Raw genomic sequence first — 19,581 nt, 5'->3', positions numbered from 1 at the left:
TTCTTACTTGGTTTGTAGGTCCCTCTCGAACATACACATTAATTCATCCTTTGAACTTAAATTTTGGACACTTTATAACTGGTCCATGAGGAAAGGGCACCTTTCCTGTGTCTAGCTAGTAGTTACCACCTCTGAAGATTTTTTTAAAGGACCAAGAATGATATCTCATACTGACTGTTACTTTGCTAGTAACTATGTACTTTGAACAGATATATTTATGAAAGATGCAAAATCAGGGCTGGATTAGCTTGACAAAAACTGTAAAAGTTGTATGTTTTTTCTTCTTTTTTCCCATTTCAGAAGCCAATAAATCCAGTAAAGATTTGATTAAAGAAAACTCGTCTGAAGAAGAAGGGGAAATTCGTGATAGTTCCTGAAGAAACCACATTGGATGTGAAGTTGAAGCAGCTTCTTTTACACTGGACTTCTTGAAGAAATATTAATTATAAACAACAACTTTTTATATATAATATCCCAACACTAAACCTGTTGGAAAGCATCCTGAACTGTTATTTTAAACAAAGTTAATAAAGTTTAAAGAGCCTAGCTTTATCTTCGTTATGATTTTACAGGTCTTCCCTACCAATCTGTTTTTTTCCATCTCAGTATCAAATTTGGTTCAGTATATTTAATATATTTAAAGAAGAACATTTATATAAGTTTGAATCCTGGGTACTTCTGGGTAAAACAATCTCATATAATACTTGGAAAGGGCCTTGGTTAGTGATCTTTGAAAGCAGCCACCAGAGTAGACAGTACAAAGCTAGATGGATTAAAATAAGATAATTGATCCTTAAAATTAGTTTTTTTTTTTTAAAAATGGAAATAAACTGTATACTGATTTTATTTATTTTGTTTTATGTAGGAAAGAGGTAGCTAATTTAACCTATGACATTATTTAGGTAAATGAGCATTTTACTGCCTCATGAGCCAACATGGAGAAGAACTGCCTTTCTCCTGTCCCCTCCATGGTGTTTTGATCACTTGAATCTTTTGTGTACTTTGTGGCAAGATGTAAGATCACATTTTTGTCAGATTATCACCAACATATCAAGCATCCAAAGACTCAATAAATTGTCTTTCCAAAAAAACAATCACTTAGTGCCTTGGCAATGACTGTTGCCGTCTCAGATAATTACCTATATCTATGTGAATTCCACTTATTTGCTCTCTTTCTATTCTTTCCCAGATATGCTTGTTGAGGCCATCGATAGTACAGGAAGACACTGATTGCTTTGAGGATTGAAGGAAATGTATGTTACAAAGTATGCCTGATGTTCACTATTCCTCTTCTGTACAAGATGAGCTTATCAGTTTTCTATAAATGGGAACCAAGAAACAATGAGTTTCATAGAATAGCCTGTTGCTTTAAACTGCTTTAAATGTAGTGGTTACAGCATTGGACTGTGACTCTGGAGATCAGGATTTGATTCCCCACTCGGCCATGGAAACCCACTGGGTGAGTCACACATCCGCAGGAAAATTCAGTGATAGGGTCGCCATAAGTAAGAAATGACTTGAAGGCATACAACAACAGCAACTATATATCCTCAGCCATTCTCCTAGCACAGGTTTCAAGGCAGATCACAACCATTTAAAGCAAAATGCAATATTAGACGTTAGTGCCAGAACTCAAAAACAGTATGGTTTTCTATCTGATGTTGATGCTTTACTATCTCTTATCAATTGTTGTTGTGTGCCTTCAAGTCATGTCTGACTTATGGCAACCTTAAGGCAAACTTGGCACATAGTTTTCTTGGCAAGATTTGTTCAGAGGAGTCAAAGGCTTTCATGGCCGGCATCCATAGTTTTTTTTGTGGGTGTTTCAGGCTATGTGGCCATGTTCTAGCAGAGTTTCTTTCTGACGTTTCGCCAGCATCTGTGGCTGGCATCTTCAGAGAAATGAAGATGCCAGCCACAGATGCTGGTGAAACGTCAGAAAGAAGCTCTGCTAGAACATGGCCACATAGCCTGAAAAACCCACAAAAAACTATGTTCAGAGGAGGTTTGCCATTGCCTTCCCCTCAGGCTGAGAACATATAGTCAGAGGATATTTGAAGATATTTAACAGTACAGTCCTGTTACTGTCTATCTGCTCATAAGTAGGGCCTATTAAATCCAATAGACCCTAGAAAAGTAAATATAACACTGCAGGCAAAGATCTGTTTTTATTCAATCAGACATTCAATGATTCATTGATTGCCTGAGTATATATATTGGGTATGTGTACTGGATGTTAAGCATTATTCTTTATGTATGCATAAGTATAGTTTTACACATTTTAAGTTCACTAATGTTCTAATAACTTATATAATTATGTTTAAACTTTTTTATTATCAAGTTTTTAGATTATCTGTTTTAGCCTTTTTGTAACCCACCTTAGGTCCTATACTGGGAGAAAGGTGGCATATACATAAAATATGTATAAATAAAATCACTTCTTGCCCTTATCTTGTCTCCTCAGTCCAACCTTTTCCAATATAAACATCAAAAGCTTTCTCAAATTGAAATTTGATTTCTGGACCAAAGAAGCTTCCCCATTCCTATCTTATGCTAAAGAAATATGAAATTTAGCATTATTAGAAAGATGTATTAGAAAATCCAAATATCTGTAATTATTTGCAAATAGAAGGGTAGGAGAAGTTTGGCCTCAAGAACACATGCTTCCTCCAGTCCACTGATTTATGGGAGGGTTTTTCCCCCCTTAAAATATCCAATTTTGCCATGTTTTTAGACCCTTAGCTTGTTTTATTGCCAGATGAAGCCTTTTTCAACCAGAAATTTTATTTCAGATTTTATTGGTGTTTGAAAAATGGTCTTTTGGGAAGATTACAGGATGAAATTGCCCCTGTGGCCCTGTATGTGTGTGAGTGTATGTGTATGGAGGCTTTTACTGAGCCAAAAAAATTAAAAATCAGGACAAGTGTGAGTTTAGCCTTTCAATGTCCCATGGAAGCCAGTGCAGCTCCTGAATGCTTGGCAATTGTCCATCACTAGTGTTAATAAATACCTTGGAAATGTCTCATTCCAAAATTAGCTGCTAGATGCATTAGGTATTAACTAAATATGGTGTGTTTTTAAGCTGTTTGTAAATGATTTAGCCAAACAAAGACATGCCTCCCAAGGATAATTACCTGCAATCAGATGTTGCTAGCTACCTGATTCACTGGGCTGGCCATACTGCATTCTTTCATAGTATAGGCAATATGTGTGCCAAATGGGCCAGATGGTTCAGGATGGACTTCAGTTAAAAAACAAAAACAACAAATTCAAGCAGTTGACAAATTTTGGATGAATAAGCTAAAAATCTTGACAACTTGTTCAACTGCACTGCGCAATTGTCTCTCAGGGGAAATTGTGAGCATCTCATTAACTGAGTCATTTAAAGCTGGATTGGACAAAGCACTGGAAAAAGTGCTGTGGTAATAGCAACTTCAGTTCTTCTGTTGGTACATTTGCAGCTTCAAAGTACTAAATAAGCATTAGCTCATTGTCCTTGCATGAACGAGAGAGTATTTATTATGATCACTTCATTGTCTTAATTTTACAGAAAAAGAAGGGGGAAAGAGGTGAAGTTGTATGGCAACATCCATAATTGTTTTAGGACACATAGAAAGTTGATGAAATAACAACCAAACCATTCTTGGAGTGTGTCTGCAAGTGTGTCTGCTGCCTGTTCTGAAGACCCTTAAAATTAGCATTTGTGAACCTGGCATACTGAGTATGAGCAACAATCTGTCTAGCCAAAACTATCAGCAGGGACTATGGGCAGTTCCAGAAGATTTTAAATACAGTGGTACCCCGGGATACGAATGCGCCGGGTTACGAATTTTTCGGGATACGAAAAAATCCCATAGGGATTTATTGCTTCGGCTTACGAAGGTTTCTTCGGGTTACGAAAAAACCGCGGCGCTATTTTCCGCCACCGGAGGGCAGCAGAGAGCTATTTTTCCATTAGCGCCTATGGGAATTCGGCTTACGAAGGTATTTCGGGTTACGAAATTAACCGCGGAACGAATTAATTTCGTAACCCGGGGTACCACTGTAGAAGGAAAAAGCAAACTTGGTCTGAAGTATATTCACTTCACTACTTCCTAAAGATGCTCTAAATGGTAGTCCTATTTCTTAGACATACTTCTTGAAGGGGAAAAGAATGAACACATTGGTTTTGCTATTGATAAAAATCACATCATTCACTGAGATGAAATCATAGAAGAAATTTTGTGTGTGATCGGAATTAACTGAAATACAGTAACCACAGAGTGATGTACTCAATGTAACTTTGTTCCAGCATATGTAAAATTCTGATTTTAGCTAGGAATAGCCTATATCTGAGAGGTGGAAATCATGTGGTTTCCCCAAAATGTTGTTGGATTGCAAGCCAAAGTAAGGGAGCTACTATCCAACAATATTGGGAGTTCCAATGTAGAATGACATGGAGGAAGATGCAGATTTTCTTCTCTGTATACGTAGATGACAAAAGCCTGAAGCACAGGCAGAATATGGGATAACAAGTAGATAGAGTTTTACCATGTTTTGCCAATTGAATCAAATTGGCTCGCCACATTATCAGGCTACAAATGGGTTCCCAGCACCCACCTTGAATGTGTACAGAGAGGCAGTTCTCAAGTACCCCTAACACCCTGAATCTCTGATCATAAGCTTCTAGACAAAATATTATTTACTTCTAAGCTATGACACTGCCGCTGTGAAATTGCAGATGGACATCTCTTCCTATTCAGTGAGCTAGCAATACTTAGGATGGGATCTCTACATCCAGTAAAATTTTTGTGAGTCACCACATGCACCATTCTGATACTATCATGTGATAATATATGCAGCTGTACATGGTATAAGATGATGAGATGTATTCCCCTCCCCTCCAAATATAAACCCTATCTGTCCTAGTTATTTTGCAAACATATTTTCTGAAAGGTAAATTGAATATTTTCTTCACACTCAAATGAAGTCAGATTATTGAGGCAAAGGCCATTTAGAGAGCCATATATTTCTGATTGCTAAAATTGGAAATGTTTGGGGTGTTTTGTCTTCTTACCTTTTAAATTGACTTTTGCCTCTAATTGTTTTTGTCTTCCTTTCTTAGTTGCATGTAATAATGATACTAGTGGAAATTTACCATTTAAAGCATTTTATTTTATTTCTTCCATTACATGCAAACTTAATAAATCTTCCCAATAAATTTAATAAATCTCCCTAATTTCAGTGGGATTTACAGGTGGTTTTAGTTCTGCAGCTTTCCTGTTAGGTTTAAATGGATAGTCTATTATTATTATTTTTTTAGGGATGCAACTTGCAATATTATTTTTGAGTCAATATAAGTGATACAGTGGATCACATTTGACCCACAGATGAAAATCTCAATATTCTAGTTAACAGAAGTTAAGGACTCATTTTGCTAGAAGAAGGTTGCAAAGAATCAATTTATAGCCAGGAGTTCTACCCAGTTCAAGCTGTGTTTGCTTACAAACAGTGCATTCTGCCTTTACGTTCCAAGCTATTTCCCGGAAAATGTTTTTTTCAAAAGCACCCAAAACCATTCATTTGTATTTGTGTGGTTGCTATGGAATTTGGTTGAACTGTATACAGATGCAGATTGTGTTAATAAGGAAAAAAATGGTCTGTGTACTCCAGTGAACAAAGATTAGTCTGTGTTTGTATTAGAATGTTGCTATGGCAGAGCATATGGTATTATTTCATGGATGTTTGCAGTGAAAAGGAAATCAGATGTATGCAAGAGAAACAAACAAGAAATTGCAACAAATACCACACTGCATAAATGCACACAAATGAAATAGGTGGATGCAGTGGAGGAAATTGTCATATACATTAGGTAGTTTTTTTCTTGCCAAGCTGTTTTATGTGGTAGCAAGCCTGCACTCTTGCTTTTTATTTCTGTCTGGCTTAGCCACTGGAAATAGCATTGTTTTTTCTGAGGCTTTTACTATTGAAGGTCATCCCCCATTCTGCTGCATGCATTGCAAAACCATGGATCCATTGATCCAAACTTGATTCTAGGTTCAGGGTTCTGACTATTTCTGTCCCCTTTTACTTTAGCTTCTTGTCTGTCCTTAACTGCTTGAAGAATTTCATCTGTCATCCATTGAGGTGTCTCTTTCTTTTTGGCTGCCGATTATGTCGTTTTGTATTCCTCACCAACAAAATCCCTGGTTTCAGTCCAGAGTTCTTATGGCTCCCAATCACTGCCTTAATAGAGCAAATCTATTTTTATGTTGTTTTTAAATTCTACAGGGTTGTTCTTCAGATTATATTTTGGCACAATGATTGGTTTAGCGTACTTTAGCATTACGCTAATTTTTAACAGTTCATGGGCTCCTGGTCTTGTTTTGCTGAGAGAATTGAGCTTCTCCATCTTCTGCTTCCAGTTATGTAGTTTATTTGATTGCTATCTAGGCCATTTGGGTGATTTCCGTATATACAGTCGCATCTTTTGTTGCCTGAAGAATATGTTTGCCATGAACAAACTGTTAGCCTCACACAATTCAAGCACTCTCCTGCTTGATTTCTGAATCCAGGGCCATTTTCCCCCACAGTTTTTGATTCTGCTCTGATTCCTGTTTTTTGCATCCCATTTACCTATGATTAACAGTCTTGTTTTGGTGTGTGATCAAGTTCCCCCTAGTCCACCACAGAATCTTTCAATTTCTTCTTCTTCTACCCCTGTAGTTAGAGCATAAACTTGGATTATGGTTATATTGACGAGTTTCCTCAGAGGCCTTATTGATATTATTCAGCCAGACGTTGCATTATCTTCTTTGTCTGCTTTTGCTACATATTTCCTCACTATTAATGCCACCCAACTTCTTCTTAGATTTTCATGCCCGAACAGAGAGGCCAAAATAAAGCTGCTTCAGGTCACTTTGGATTTATGTTGTTTAAATGCTGCATGTGTCCTAAGGAAGCCGCGCCAAAGCCACTCTCCAGTCCTAAGGACTTCTGTCCTCTTAAGATGCGGGTCTCATTTAAACAGCATACCTCCAAAGTGTTGTATTTTGGCCTCTCTTCAGGCCCTTTCATTTCCAAAATACTGTGAAATTATCGGACATAAAATGTCTCAATCCTGTCCAGTTTAGCTTGCTCATCCAAGTATTCTAATGTTTACAAGTTATCTGAAAGACTGTATCTCCCCATACAAACTCATCATCATCAGAATCTCATCACCATCACAGGTCCTCTTGGTGAGGACATAAGGGAAACCCCTGGAACTCCTTTCTGCAAGAGGCTACGCTATCATTCTCCCTGCTTTCTTTTCTCTGGCAAGCAAAGACATTTTTGTTCAAACAGGCTTTAAATGAGTAAGCAGGGAAGATTCTTATTTAGATGTGGGTTTTATTTATTTATTTGGCTTTTGTGGGGATTTTAATTGGATTTTTAAAATTATTATTATTAGACTTTTTAACCAATTCTTTTTGGAACCTTCCTTGGGTCTCATTCTGAGAGAAAGGCAACATACAAATGAAAATACTGTAAATAAATAAATGTTTATAGATTCCATTTTTTTGTGTTACTAGGTCTAACTGATTCATGCTTCTCACATTCCATGCTCCTGTGATATGTGTTATACAGCTTTGGACTTTCCTTTTACCTCTGAGCAACTGAATATCCTTTCAGCTTGAATCCAGCTGCGAGATTAGCCCCTGCACTATTTGTAGTTGTCCTCTCATGTACCCTAGTAGCTCATTGAGAGCCATCCAACCTGGGAGTTTCATCTTCTGGCACAATCTCATTTCATTTTGGATTGTCTCAACATAGGATTTTCATGATAAGACATTTAAAAGGGGATTACTGGTGCCTCTTTCTATGCAGTGCTAAGAAGTGTTAGCTATGGTGTCACTGTTGTGAGGTTAGGATATACATTTGTATGTAATTCAGAGAAATTGTGAGCAGAAACAACATGTTGTATTTTTCCTTAGCTGGGCAACTTGGACTGATTTGTAGGATATGTGTCTCAAAGTATCCCACAAAAGCTGTTCTTTCGGACGGGACTAACGTTGGGAATTCCTAATCCCAATGCATTCGGTATAAATTCCAGTATCAGTATGGCACTGCCATTTCTAATTCTTATTGCCACTGTTAGTCAAATAGGGCATGTCAGATAGGGCATGTGCGATAGAAATGTGCAAATAGAGTGGCTACATACCTCAAGTTCCATGTATGTGTCACTGAAGACTTTGTATTAATTCAGAGCCAGTACTGTGCTGCCAAGCTTTTTCCAGTTTAGAAATCAAAGCATAAGTGCTTGCATTCTTTAGATTAGCCTTATGCTGTGCCATATTGGGATCCCACACTTCCATTTAATCCATACTTTTAAATTAAATAAAATCCTAATTTCTAAGTGTGTGCAGTGAATTGCAAACTTGCTTAATAGCTTCATTTAGAATTGTATACCCATTACACAGATTTATCTAGAAGTCATCACACTGTCTTCTCATGTGATAGGGTCGCCGTAAGTCTAAAACGAAGACAAACAACATGCATACAGATAATGGCACTATACATTTCTTAATAACCAGATAGCTTCTTTGAGGGAAAGAGAGCAATGACCTTTGTTGCCTCTTGAGAAATTTTCACAGATGTATATAGACTAATGTCATGCTGTTTCCCTTGTGCTGCAATGCCGAGGGTGTTCTCTGGGCACCCATACAAGCTTCTGCCATACCAGGATGCTAGCTAAGAGCTTCCTGGTTTTTCAGAAATGCCAGGAGGTACAAAGTCTTGGCTCATGGATTTTCTGCTAGCATTGGCAAGCCTCCAAATTCCCACCTACCCTGCTTTGCAAATTCCAGAGAACAATGCTCAGTGGCATGCAGGCATGTGGAGTTCCCCTGGCCCAGCCACCTATAACCTTGTGTGCCCTGTGCTTAGGAAATGGGTGCTATGCAAGGAGACTGTATTTGGAGATTTCTTTCTTTCTTTTCTTTCTTTTTTTTTTTAAGAAGGGGGAAAAGTAAATATTCCTCAGAATATGTTGCTGTTGCTTAAATAAAATGGATAGGACTGTGAAAATTTTAATTTTAATTACATTGTGCTGCAGTTGAATTTGTAATGCTACCCTCTTTAGTTGGGGGAGGAATAATAAGACATCACTTGCAGGTCTGATTCCAGAGATTTGAACATTGCTCCAAGTCACAAACTCTCAGCTGGGAAAACTAAGTAGACTGATGCAACTGTTAGGTCTCGCTCAAAAACATGCTTATCTAGCTCTGTTTGAAGGGCCTTGGGGCCTATAAAAATAAATTATAAGTCAAGTGGTGTGAAAGCCAGGCACTTGAGCTACCCCAATGAGTTGTAGCCAACTGGAAATTTAAAGAATTCTGGCAAGATAGACAGGAAAGAGCCAACATGGTGTAGTAGTTTGAGCGCTGGACCACATCTCTGGAAACCAGGGTTTGAATTTCTCCCTGCTTGGCCATGGAAATCCACTGTGTGACCTTGAGCCAGTCACACTTTCTCAGCCTTCAAGGAAGGCAAAGGCAACCTCCCTTTGAACAAATCATGCCAAGAAAACCCTGTGATAAGGTTGCCTCGGGTCACCATTAGTTGGAAATGACTTGAAGGCAAACAACAACAACAGCAGACAGTTTCAATTAATAATCTACTGTGACAGTACAATTTCTTTTCTTCTCAAGGCCTTTCATATTATTTTCTTGGGTCTTTTTTCTTTTCCCATTGCAGCAATTCTCACATACCTATGTCAGTGATTCCTGCTGTGTTCTGCAAGGAGACACTAGTGACTAAAGGATTTTTCATGAACAATCTGTAACATTTATCTGAGAATCACCTAGATCAACATTTTCAAAGGGAGGCTACTGTGAATATTTCCCCTTTTTATAAAGACTTGTTCTCCATCTCTCCATGGGTAAGAAACCACTATATGATTTCTTTTTTATGTATCCAAAAGCCCCATGTGCTTGTGAAAGTTAACTATACTTGACAATCCAGAGTTCCAGATTCAAACATCACAAGGAACACACAAAGGGCTTGTTTGCCATTTCCATTTCCAGCAGGAACAACATTGAAAAGGTGCACTAAAGCTCTGTCTTGTGTCTAGTAATCCAGACTTCTAAAGAATCAGGCATATTTTAAAGAATTCTGGTTTGGTGTTTTGGTTGGAAGGATCAGAATGTCTTCCTCACTGATACCTAACTAGTCCATTCTGAACTCAGTTTGGAATTGCAGTACTTGAATCCTATGGCCTTGGATTCCAACAAGCGCAGCCTTCCCAGAGAACACATTTTTAGAATATAAATGACTTTTCAAATCTGCTGTGTCGCTTGTATATAGAATATAGTACTGAGATGACAATTGTGTGTCACATAACTGATTGCAGGATGTGTGTTAATAGCAAGGCAGATAGTTCCAATCCTACACATTGGTTTATTGCTACATCTGTACTGCAGATGAAATCCATCTTTGTTTTTCCCAGCAATCATCATATGTGGACTTTCTCCAGTTTTAATTCCATTTCTTGGACACTTTCAATTAATTTTATGAAAGTCCACCTTCTTTTTATTCATTTCTGAAGCTGCTTTTCCACAATATGCAACATGAATCTTCATTTGGAGAGTCTGGTGACCCACATAACTTTTCTCCCATTATATCAATGTGAGTGTCTTGTGGTGTCCTTTGCTGCCAATGTTATATGAATTTTAGTATTTGCTGGAAAAAACAAAATACTCATAGTACACAGGAAGCTAAGTAAGACGTCACAACAGCCCCCTAAAATGTCTTTGGCGAAATTGCTGGCTGCTGCATATCCTCCTTTTGGCCACAATTTTATACAAAATCTGCAACTTGAAATATATCAGATACAGATGATTCTTCCACAGAAAATCCTTCATAGGACACCATGCTTTCACCGTTTTATTGAATCAGAGGGCACAACTTAAAATCAGCCTATGCTCTTTTGTTTTAGGTTTAATATTTTCCTCGGTACAAGAATATGTCTCCCTTACAGAAATATTGAAATTCGTAGCAGAATTCCGAAAAAAAATTTTTTTTTAAATTATTTGCTCTGCTCTGGCCTAGGTTAGGCTTACTAGGACCTGATTTTCCTCCATCCAGTTATTTCAGTGTGTTGTTTTATTAAATTAGCATTTTTAAAAGTGGAAATCAGTAATCACAATGAACAGAACAAATAGTTCAAAAACTACATAAACTTCTACAGAGTTTGAATTCTTCCCTAATTATGTACATTTACCGTCATGTCCTTATCTGTTGTCCTTCTGATGTTGCCATTGATTGTATAGTGGGCCATAACATGAATTTCTAGAATGAAAAAAAACCCCTCAAAATATGGAAACTAGGTATCTTTATAATAATCTGAGTCATTTTCGCCATTCACATATTTCAGTTTGCTAATTGGTTTTCCTAGAAGTACCCTTTTCTGTATTCTGTTTAGCCAAGAACTCTGTATTACTCTTCGTAGTGCCTTCAATTTGTAAGTGACTTTCATTCTGGTTGATGATAGTTTGTTGAGTCTTACAAATTGAAAGCAAGCTATTCCAGGATTACATACTCTTTTCTTTACTGCAGAAAAATGTACAGTTCTAAAAATGAATTTTGCCAAATCTAGCCGAGTACAGGCGCTGTTAATAAATCCTCTGACAAAGAAGCATCTTTTTATAAGTCTTTTTATGCTAGCCCGGCCCGTTGTTTCCTCTGCCTAGCTGGAAGAATTTTATTAGCATTGGAACTGGGAAGCTGAAGATGGAGGTCTGGAGAAACACATATTTTAGTATCAGGTTGTAGCAATGTGTCTGCAGTAAACAATGCAGTAAAGTTTAAGCTGGGAAAGAATGGAGTTCAACTGTAGTCGATCTTACTATAATTGTATGTGCAAGCCTACAACAGGCAAGGTAAACAGCCGCTGCCTCCAGAATCCCCTACTGAGCATGTGTGAAGAGCAAAACAGAGAAATCGGGAAATCAGATATTTTTTAAAAACCCATAGATATGACCACCAAAATGGAACTGATAAATAAAATGAAGGGAAAATAATTCCTCAATACATTTTGGAAGAAGCTTTCAGGTGAACCATAGAGGGTTCAAAAATGCTTTTTGTAACTTATGCAAGCCTTACTTTCACATGTGCATACTGTTTTGGATAAAAGGTTTATGGAAACATGTTGCACTGCTCTTTTTTTCTTTCTTTCTTTTTTGTGGTATAGGAATCTATCTCTGTTCTGTCAGTGTTACTTCTGCTTCTGATATCAAATTTTCTGTTACAGAAGTAATGCCCATAAACACATCTACATCATTAACTGAGCTATACTTGGATGTCTGAATGTAAATATATAACAGTTAAAATTATTTTTTTTAAAAAAGGAAAGAAACAGGGATAACACTTCCTTTCTCTAGTTTCTTGGAATTCATTTGACCAAAAACCTTAATCAGTTGTTATATAGGCATTATAATTCAGTTGTATGATGGATGAAAGAAATGTTTAAACAACGGAAACTGCTAAATCCCCACTAGGCAAAATTGCTATAATTAAAGCTCCTATTCTCTTCATGATTGACACTCATGCACAGCACGAGCTGCAAAAACTCCCCAGTGTTATTCACAGTACTAGGCTGTGGCTTCTCTTCAGCTTCACTCACCTTGAATACTCTGAAAGATCCATGATTTCTTTCATGGGGTAGTCCACTGATGCAGTTCATCACTATTGCATACTGTCATTGTCTTCACAGCAGCTTTGGCCAGTTGGCTACCTGATGAGCCATTCCTCAGCTTGTCCTCAGAAGACAGACATTCAATTTGACTCTCAGGCTGCACTTGAAATCATACTCACAGCTTAGTAGACCTGCCATAGTTTTTTTTTGGCACAGAATCACCTCCACTCCATTATGAAGTGACACAACAGGACTTTGTAGATGAGCATCAGTCATAAATTGGGAGAGGGGACATTTGGTCCTGTAAATGGCAAAAAGATCTGTGAGACCCAACACCATATTTTGGTTCAGAGGCCTAAAGACCACATGCAGACCTCAGGGCCATTTTTGTGATGCTCAGACCTACTGGGGTTATTCTTCTTTTCTTTTCTTTTTTTTCTTTTTCTTTTTTCTTCAAAATGTTCCCCAAATGGCCTCTGGGAGAGTGTGGAGGGCATTTCCACTAAGGAGTTTATGCCATGCAAAAACGGGAATTGGGGAAATCTCACAAAAACGGGATCTTTTTCAGATGACGTTGGGAGGCATTCTGCACTGAAAGTGGACAAATCCTGAAAAAGCAGGATCATTTTCAGATGACGTCAGCGGCACTGAGCATTAATCTGACATTAACCCCACACAGGAAGTGGATAAAATCGGCTGCTTTTTACTTTTGGGATTATAAAGCAGCCAATTTTGTCCACTTCCTGTGCAGATTAATATCAGATTAATGCTCAGTGCCCCCAATGAGTCTGAAAATGATCCTGCTTTTGCGGGATTTTTCCAGGATTTAAATCCTGTTTCTGCATGGGATTTGAGCACTTAGCCTCCTGTGTCATAAACTCCTGTGTTAGAAAGCCCTCTGCCCCCCCCCCAATTTTTTACATGTGGGCATGTAAAAAATGCAAATATTTTAAGAAAATAATTTTTTGCCTACAAATGCCCTCAAATAACTTCTAGGGGGTATTTTAGGGTGGCGTCCTGAGCCAATGTGTGCCCATGAGAGGGTTGCTTTTTTTTGGAGCACATAAATAACAGGGTGTTACTTCTTCTCTTGGGTCGAAAATGGGCAAGAAACATGGCTCCAGAACATGGTTTAAATATCTCCCATGTCCCCTTGAAGATTTTGGGGACTAAAAAATATTTTTACAATATTTTAATGTTTCGGCAGGAGTAGGTGTGTTAGGGACACTGCCCTTCAAGGTCTCTAGGAAGTAATGTGGCCCCTATCCTTCCAAAGTTGCCCTCCATTGGGTTAGAGGGTGGACTTTGCCAGGTGCTCCTGTGACCCAGAAGAATAATGACACCAGCAACTTATTTAAAAGACTTAATATAAGCAGATGCCTAGGACTGATTGAACCGTGCTCTTCAAATTTATTTCTTAGTTGTGAAAGTTCAATGCAGCGGTCATAGCTTTGAGAGTGATCTTTTGATTCCTATGGCTTATTGTTAGGCTAGATTTCAAATAAATATTGTTTTTCTCCTTGGCTGATGTACTTTGGTAGTCTTAACTTGGGCCCACACACAAACACACACAGAGGGGTCTTATTTTAGCAGTGTGTGGTTTTTCTACGGTTGGAAGTTCAAAAACAAACCCTACTTCTGACTGTTGCTATGATGCTGGACTTTAGCTGTGAAGGTGGGTAGGTAGTGGGTGGATCAGATTTCAATGAGACTTGGAAGTCTGAAATTGATCCCCAAACTCTCTGATGTCACCCAGTTCTGACTTAACTGTTGCAATAGTACGTAGTGTCTCTAGAGCAATACCATTTCCCACTTTCCTTGGTTGTATGTGAAAGTCCAAGTGGTATAAGAGTAAGTAGCATCAAAATGGGATACGTACCAAATGTGGTTCAGGTCCACCCTCCAGTGATTGAACAAAGGGGGGACTATGTGAGAGAAGACATGTACAGTACCTAGTTCCCAAGTTACTAAGGGGCCAGAAACAGCACATTGAATCAGTCTGAGAAAGAATAGTGTAGATCCAACAACCAACTACCACACACCACAGAACAGAGGAGTGGAAGCATTGGGAGCCAGCTGGAATTTACAGATCCTCCAGGGTCAGCCATACATGAATTATGTTATGATAATCCATTTGAAGGTTCAAAAGCATTTGTGAATTTAGACAAGTCTGTTTCTTTAGCAAAGGGTGTGGTTGGTTTTATCAGCATTACAGCATTCCTCATCATCATTGCCTTCTAGGTATCCAAAAGTAGTGTTTGATCAAGGTATACTCCCACAGTTATGTATTTGAATATTGGGGAGGAGGACTAATTCCTTCCCAAGGTCAGTAGGTTCTCTAACTACAACAGTACTTCTGTCTTTTTTAAATTTTCATTTAGAGTACATCTACATGGTAGAAATAATGCAGTTTGACACCATTTTAAGTGCTGTATTTCCATCCATATGGAATACTGGAATTTGTAGTTTTACAAGGTCATTAGCCTTCTCTGCCAAAGAGTGCTGGTGCCTCACAAAGCTACAAATCTGAAGAATGGTGCCATGACAGCTAAAGTAGTATCAAACTGCATTACTTCTACAGTGTAGATGCACCTGTAGTCTGTTTATAGGTAGTTCCTCAGTACGCAGCAAAATAGTTCAGGATTTCTATCATCTCTTCAGAATTGGAGTGGGAACCTGGTGGAAGGTTACCTAGAGATGGTCATTTTCAGAAGGGGAGTGCACAATCCTGCCTCACTGATCTGTCAACCTCTGAGTCCCAGAAAGTAATTCCCAGCCTTGTCCTAATTCACCAAGAAGAGCTTGGATCAAGCATCCATATGGTCGGCTGCACCCATTGAAGTATCCCATACATGTGTTCAGATGGAAGAAAACCTAATAAGAAAAAACATTTGAAATCACTGGCACATTGTAAACAATGGGGGTCTAGGGTGAAAGAAATGCAAGAAGTTTCTTTCTGTTGAGTGCTTTGCAGACTGGCCACATCAGGTTTCCAAAGGTTTTTCCTTGATTTCTCTTTTTTTAAGACAAAGTCTGAAAATTTAGTGTTGATGAGTTAAAAATGGTGAGTCAGTATCACTCTCACTAAGAGTGAACCTAACTGGTTGGGTGCTTATATGCTTGGAAGCAAAATGGGGTCACCCAAATATACAGTAATAGCTTCTTTCTACTCAGGAGAGACCAGAGGTGTGCAGATGTACTTTAGTTCATGAATTAAAAGAAAAGCCTGAAGCCTTTTTAAAAGCCTGAAGCTGTTCAACAGGAGTCTTTAAGGGAAGGTGTTCTTCAGCAATATTGATGACAGTACAGCCTTTAGAGAGAACGAATGATATTCTGTCTGGCCAACTCTTCCCCATTGTAAGTTCTAAAATAGAGATTAGAACACCACCAGTCAAGGGTTCTTTAATAGTGGGTTCCTGCAAGGCAAGGGGTTAGAGTAAATGGCCCTTCTGGTCCCTTTTAACCTTTATGATTCTAAGTGGAATGGAGAGATTATTCCCCTTTGCCTTGGCAGCCCTTTCTGGTCCAGATCCTCCTTACTCCAGCAGGTTTTCATAGACTTGATGAGGCTGGATGGCTTTTCTCCCACTGATGTCATTTGGGTCCCTGGCAAACGCACTGGCAAGGAAAGCTCCATTCATTGTTTAGACCAGAGACCAGATAAGTGAAGCACTGCCAGCTATCACTTGCAAATGCTGACTGAGAGTGAATGACTCCACTCCAGGGATGGAGGGGTGGGGAGCAACTTCCTCGTAGACATCTGTAGGCCAGATGAGAAGGACTGCGTCTTCTGCCCCTCCCTTGGCCGTTTACTTGTGGGTGGATGGAGTTGGGGAAGGTCTGTCATCTGTAGAGGAAAAAGACTGTTCCATATACGCAAGCTTATGTGCAGACAGGGTTACAAATCATAGCGCATATGGACATTGTTCATGTTCAACCCCAACAGTTGTGCCTCTCAGCCAGAATGTGGTTGATAGGAAGGTGGGGGGGGGGGGCAGAGGGCTAACAGGGGCACAGTGCCAGGGATTATAATTTGTGTGAGTGATTGCCTAAACAAGCATTTCCTCACATAAGAACATAAAATGTTTGTTTGTGAAATAAAAAAACCAAAATTAAAGACATAGGAAGATGAGAAATTGATTTGTTCTGGCCCTCTTTGATAAGTTAAAGTAGAATGAGGCACGTGGAATTAAGACTTTCACCTCATAAATAACTATAAAACACTAAAATTAAGGGCTGGCTGACTTCTAGCACTACACTCCATAGGAACATATATGTTTCCCACTCTAGAAATTCTTCTTTCCCCCTTGAGAGCCCAGAACAGCTCTGCAAGACCGGAACCATTGTGAGGAGTATTGCAGGATGTGTTTGCATCACACTGCAACATTTTGTCGACAGTCTTGGTTCTTCTGCTCATTTGCTGAGCCAGGAGTAAATTTGCTCCTGTTGTTCAGTGTTCTGGCCAGTTAATGCGGCACCTGGACAGCTGACAAACGCTAGGCCTTTACTTTTAAGTGTTACATAATTAAATAATGTTTAAAGTGCAACATCGTTAAATAACTTTGACATGTTTGTCCACCTGTGCTTTGTGGTTTGTGTTCCCCTGTCCCCCAATCCCTCATCCCTTTAGCCTCAGTTGTGACTGTGGACTTGGCCTTCAGCAATGTTTGGTTAATTGTGATAAAAATTCTACCTTCTTAGCTCCACCATTGAAATGTGTCTTAGCAGGCTTAGAGTGCCTTGCAGTGGTTTGAGTGGCTGAGGAATTCTGGGACTTGTACCCCCCCCCCCAAACCCCCCCCCCCCCCCCCCCCACCCCCCCCACCCGCTATATTGTTGCTTTATAAAATAGAGTTAGTGTGGTGTAGGGGTTTGGGTGTTGACCTTTAAATCTAGAGACCAGGGTTCATGCCCCAGCTGGGGAATGAAACCCCTTGGGCAAGTCACATGCTCTCAGCCTCAGCGGAAGGCAATGGAAAACCTCCTCTGAACAAATTTTGCCAAGAAAACTTCATGATAGGTTGGTCGTAGGGTCTCCATAAATTGGAAATGACTTGAAGGCACGCAACAAAAACAAAAAAGACACAGTAGAGTGTGAAGCATTGTGAGTACTGTAAAGTTGCTGCTGGTGGATATGTGTTTGCACTGACACATTTGTAATATTGTGACTAAAATGTTGGAGAGAGTGAGAGAGATTATAGATAAACACAATTCTTGCAATGAATTGTTGAAACTGGTGGGTGAAAGTTTGGGTGTTCTGGCTCATTTTCCCCCATTGTTTAGCCTCTCATATGACAACATGAAATTCTTCCTGTAAATTGTAATCTGAGGACAGAATGGAAGGGAGGATGCTGTTGATTTAGTGATACTATGGTGTTTATCAGACGAGCTCTTAAAGAGGTACTATTCCAGTGTGACTCCTCTAGCTGCCTCCTGTTGCATGCTGGGATTGGCAGTTTTAAGGAGAGGTATTTAGAATTCTCAGGCAGAGAAGTTCAGCTCCTTAAAACTGCCAATCCCAGCATGCAACAGGAGGCTGCTGGAGGAGTCACACTGGAATAGTACCTCTTTAAGAGCATAGTGTGATAAACATCACTGTTAACACCCAGTAGTAAATGACTTGTGCTTCTCGAACTGACATAATCTTGCATGGTGCCTTGTGGGTCCTTTCTGTAGTCATCTGTCTTGCTGTGGCACAAGGGTGGCCCCTTGTGGCTCTCAGCCAATTCAGTAAAGTGAACAGAAATTTGTTAAGGAAGCTTTCTAATGCTCCTCTGCACTAGAAAAGTTTGACTGGCACCCTCTGCCTCGCTTTCTTTTTGCTGAGAAATAAACTTTTCTGTTTCACCAGATATTTCATGAGTTACTATAGAAGAGCTGTCTTACACAATACACTGGATATTACTAATAGTTGTGCTGGGGTGAGGGTGTTTAATGATATATGTTATTAATATGGATTTATTTTTATTGTTTGATATGGATTTATATTGTGGAGTTCTAAGTGTGTTTTTTTTTTAAATTGTTGTAAGCCACTGTCTGTCCCATTCTGGGGAAAAGTCAGGATAGAACTCATCATCATCATCATCATCATCATCATCATCGAGCAAAACTAAAGGCCTGAATTTACTTCCATTCATTCCATTCCACCAACCCCATAGAAACATACCAAATGCTTTTGTGCTACCAAATCACATGTCATTTATACCAGTTTAAAAACAGGCATGGCTCATATCCAGAAATCCTTGGAACTGTGGTTTGGGGAAGGTGATGACACTTCTTGTCACTGAACTAGAAGATTTCCTAGGGCAAGGCAGTGACTGTATATGGTGTAGGTTGTGAATCTCAAGGCTTGGGGAGAGTGTGGTCTGTTTCTCCTTTTATGGTACACTGAAGGTCATAGGATGGACGGGAGTGGGGAGGAAGCTGCAACCATGGTGGCCCTGGCCTGTGAAGAAGGAGGCATGTATACAGAGGTTTGGGAGGAAGGGTGGGAAACAAGTGATGGAGCTGCATATTTTGCTGGAAAGTCCCTTAATGGTGTTTGGTTATTTTAAGCTCAGTGACAAATGGAGATGAAATGTTTGGCTGGGACTCCACAGTTTTTGGAACATGTTCACTGTGTGTATCCATTCTGGCTTCCAGGGGAGAAAGAGCAGATCTAGGGATGCAATGGGTAACTTGTATCTTCTACTTGCCCAGGCCAGAACAGCCAAGGATGGGGAACGGTGGGAAATAAAGTCCAGCAATTTGGAGAGTAGGCACAAATTGCTTACCTTCTATTTAGAGGATTGCTCTGGGATCAGAGGTGGAACAAGAGATAAAAATCAAGTCCCATTATGCTAGCATTTCTGAAACTTAGACAGCATCCACACAACAAAAATAAGCCAGTCTGACACCACTTTAACTGCAATGGCTCAGCATTACAGAAA

The 19,581-nt window shown here is 39.2% G+C and overlaps 1 protein-coding gene across 7 annotated transcripts in view; it reads left to right on the top strand.

The window, feature by feature from the left end:
• The window catches only part of ZNHIT6 (zinc finger HIT-type containing 6), a 109,204-nt gene that overhangs the window by 60,570 nt on the left and 29,053 nt on the right, over positions 1–19,581 (top strand). For 3 of the 7 annotated variants that reach the window (XM_042462201.1, XM_042462195.1, XM_042462194.1), the window contains one exon: positions 301–1,183. The exons of 1 other annotated variant lie outside the window; for it this stretch is intronic. In XM_042462201.1, coding sequence (XP_042318135.1) covers positions 301–310 — 10 coding nt within the window. In that variant the 3' untranslated portion in view covers positions 311–1,183. 3 more of the 7 variants (XM_042462197.1, XM_042462199.1, XM_042462196.1) reach the window with 3 other exon arrangements.

This window comes from Sceloporus undulatus, chromosome 4, assembly GCF_019175285.1.
Source record: "Sceloporus undulatus isolate JIND9_A2432 ecotype Alabama chromosome 4, SceUnd_v1.1, whole genome shotgun sequence".
NCBI lineage: Eukaryota > Metazoa > Chordata > Lepidosauria > Squamata > Phrynosomatidae > Sceloporus > Sceloporus undulatus.
This window is presented reverse-complemented; position numbering and strand designations above follow the sequence as displayed.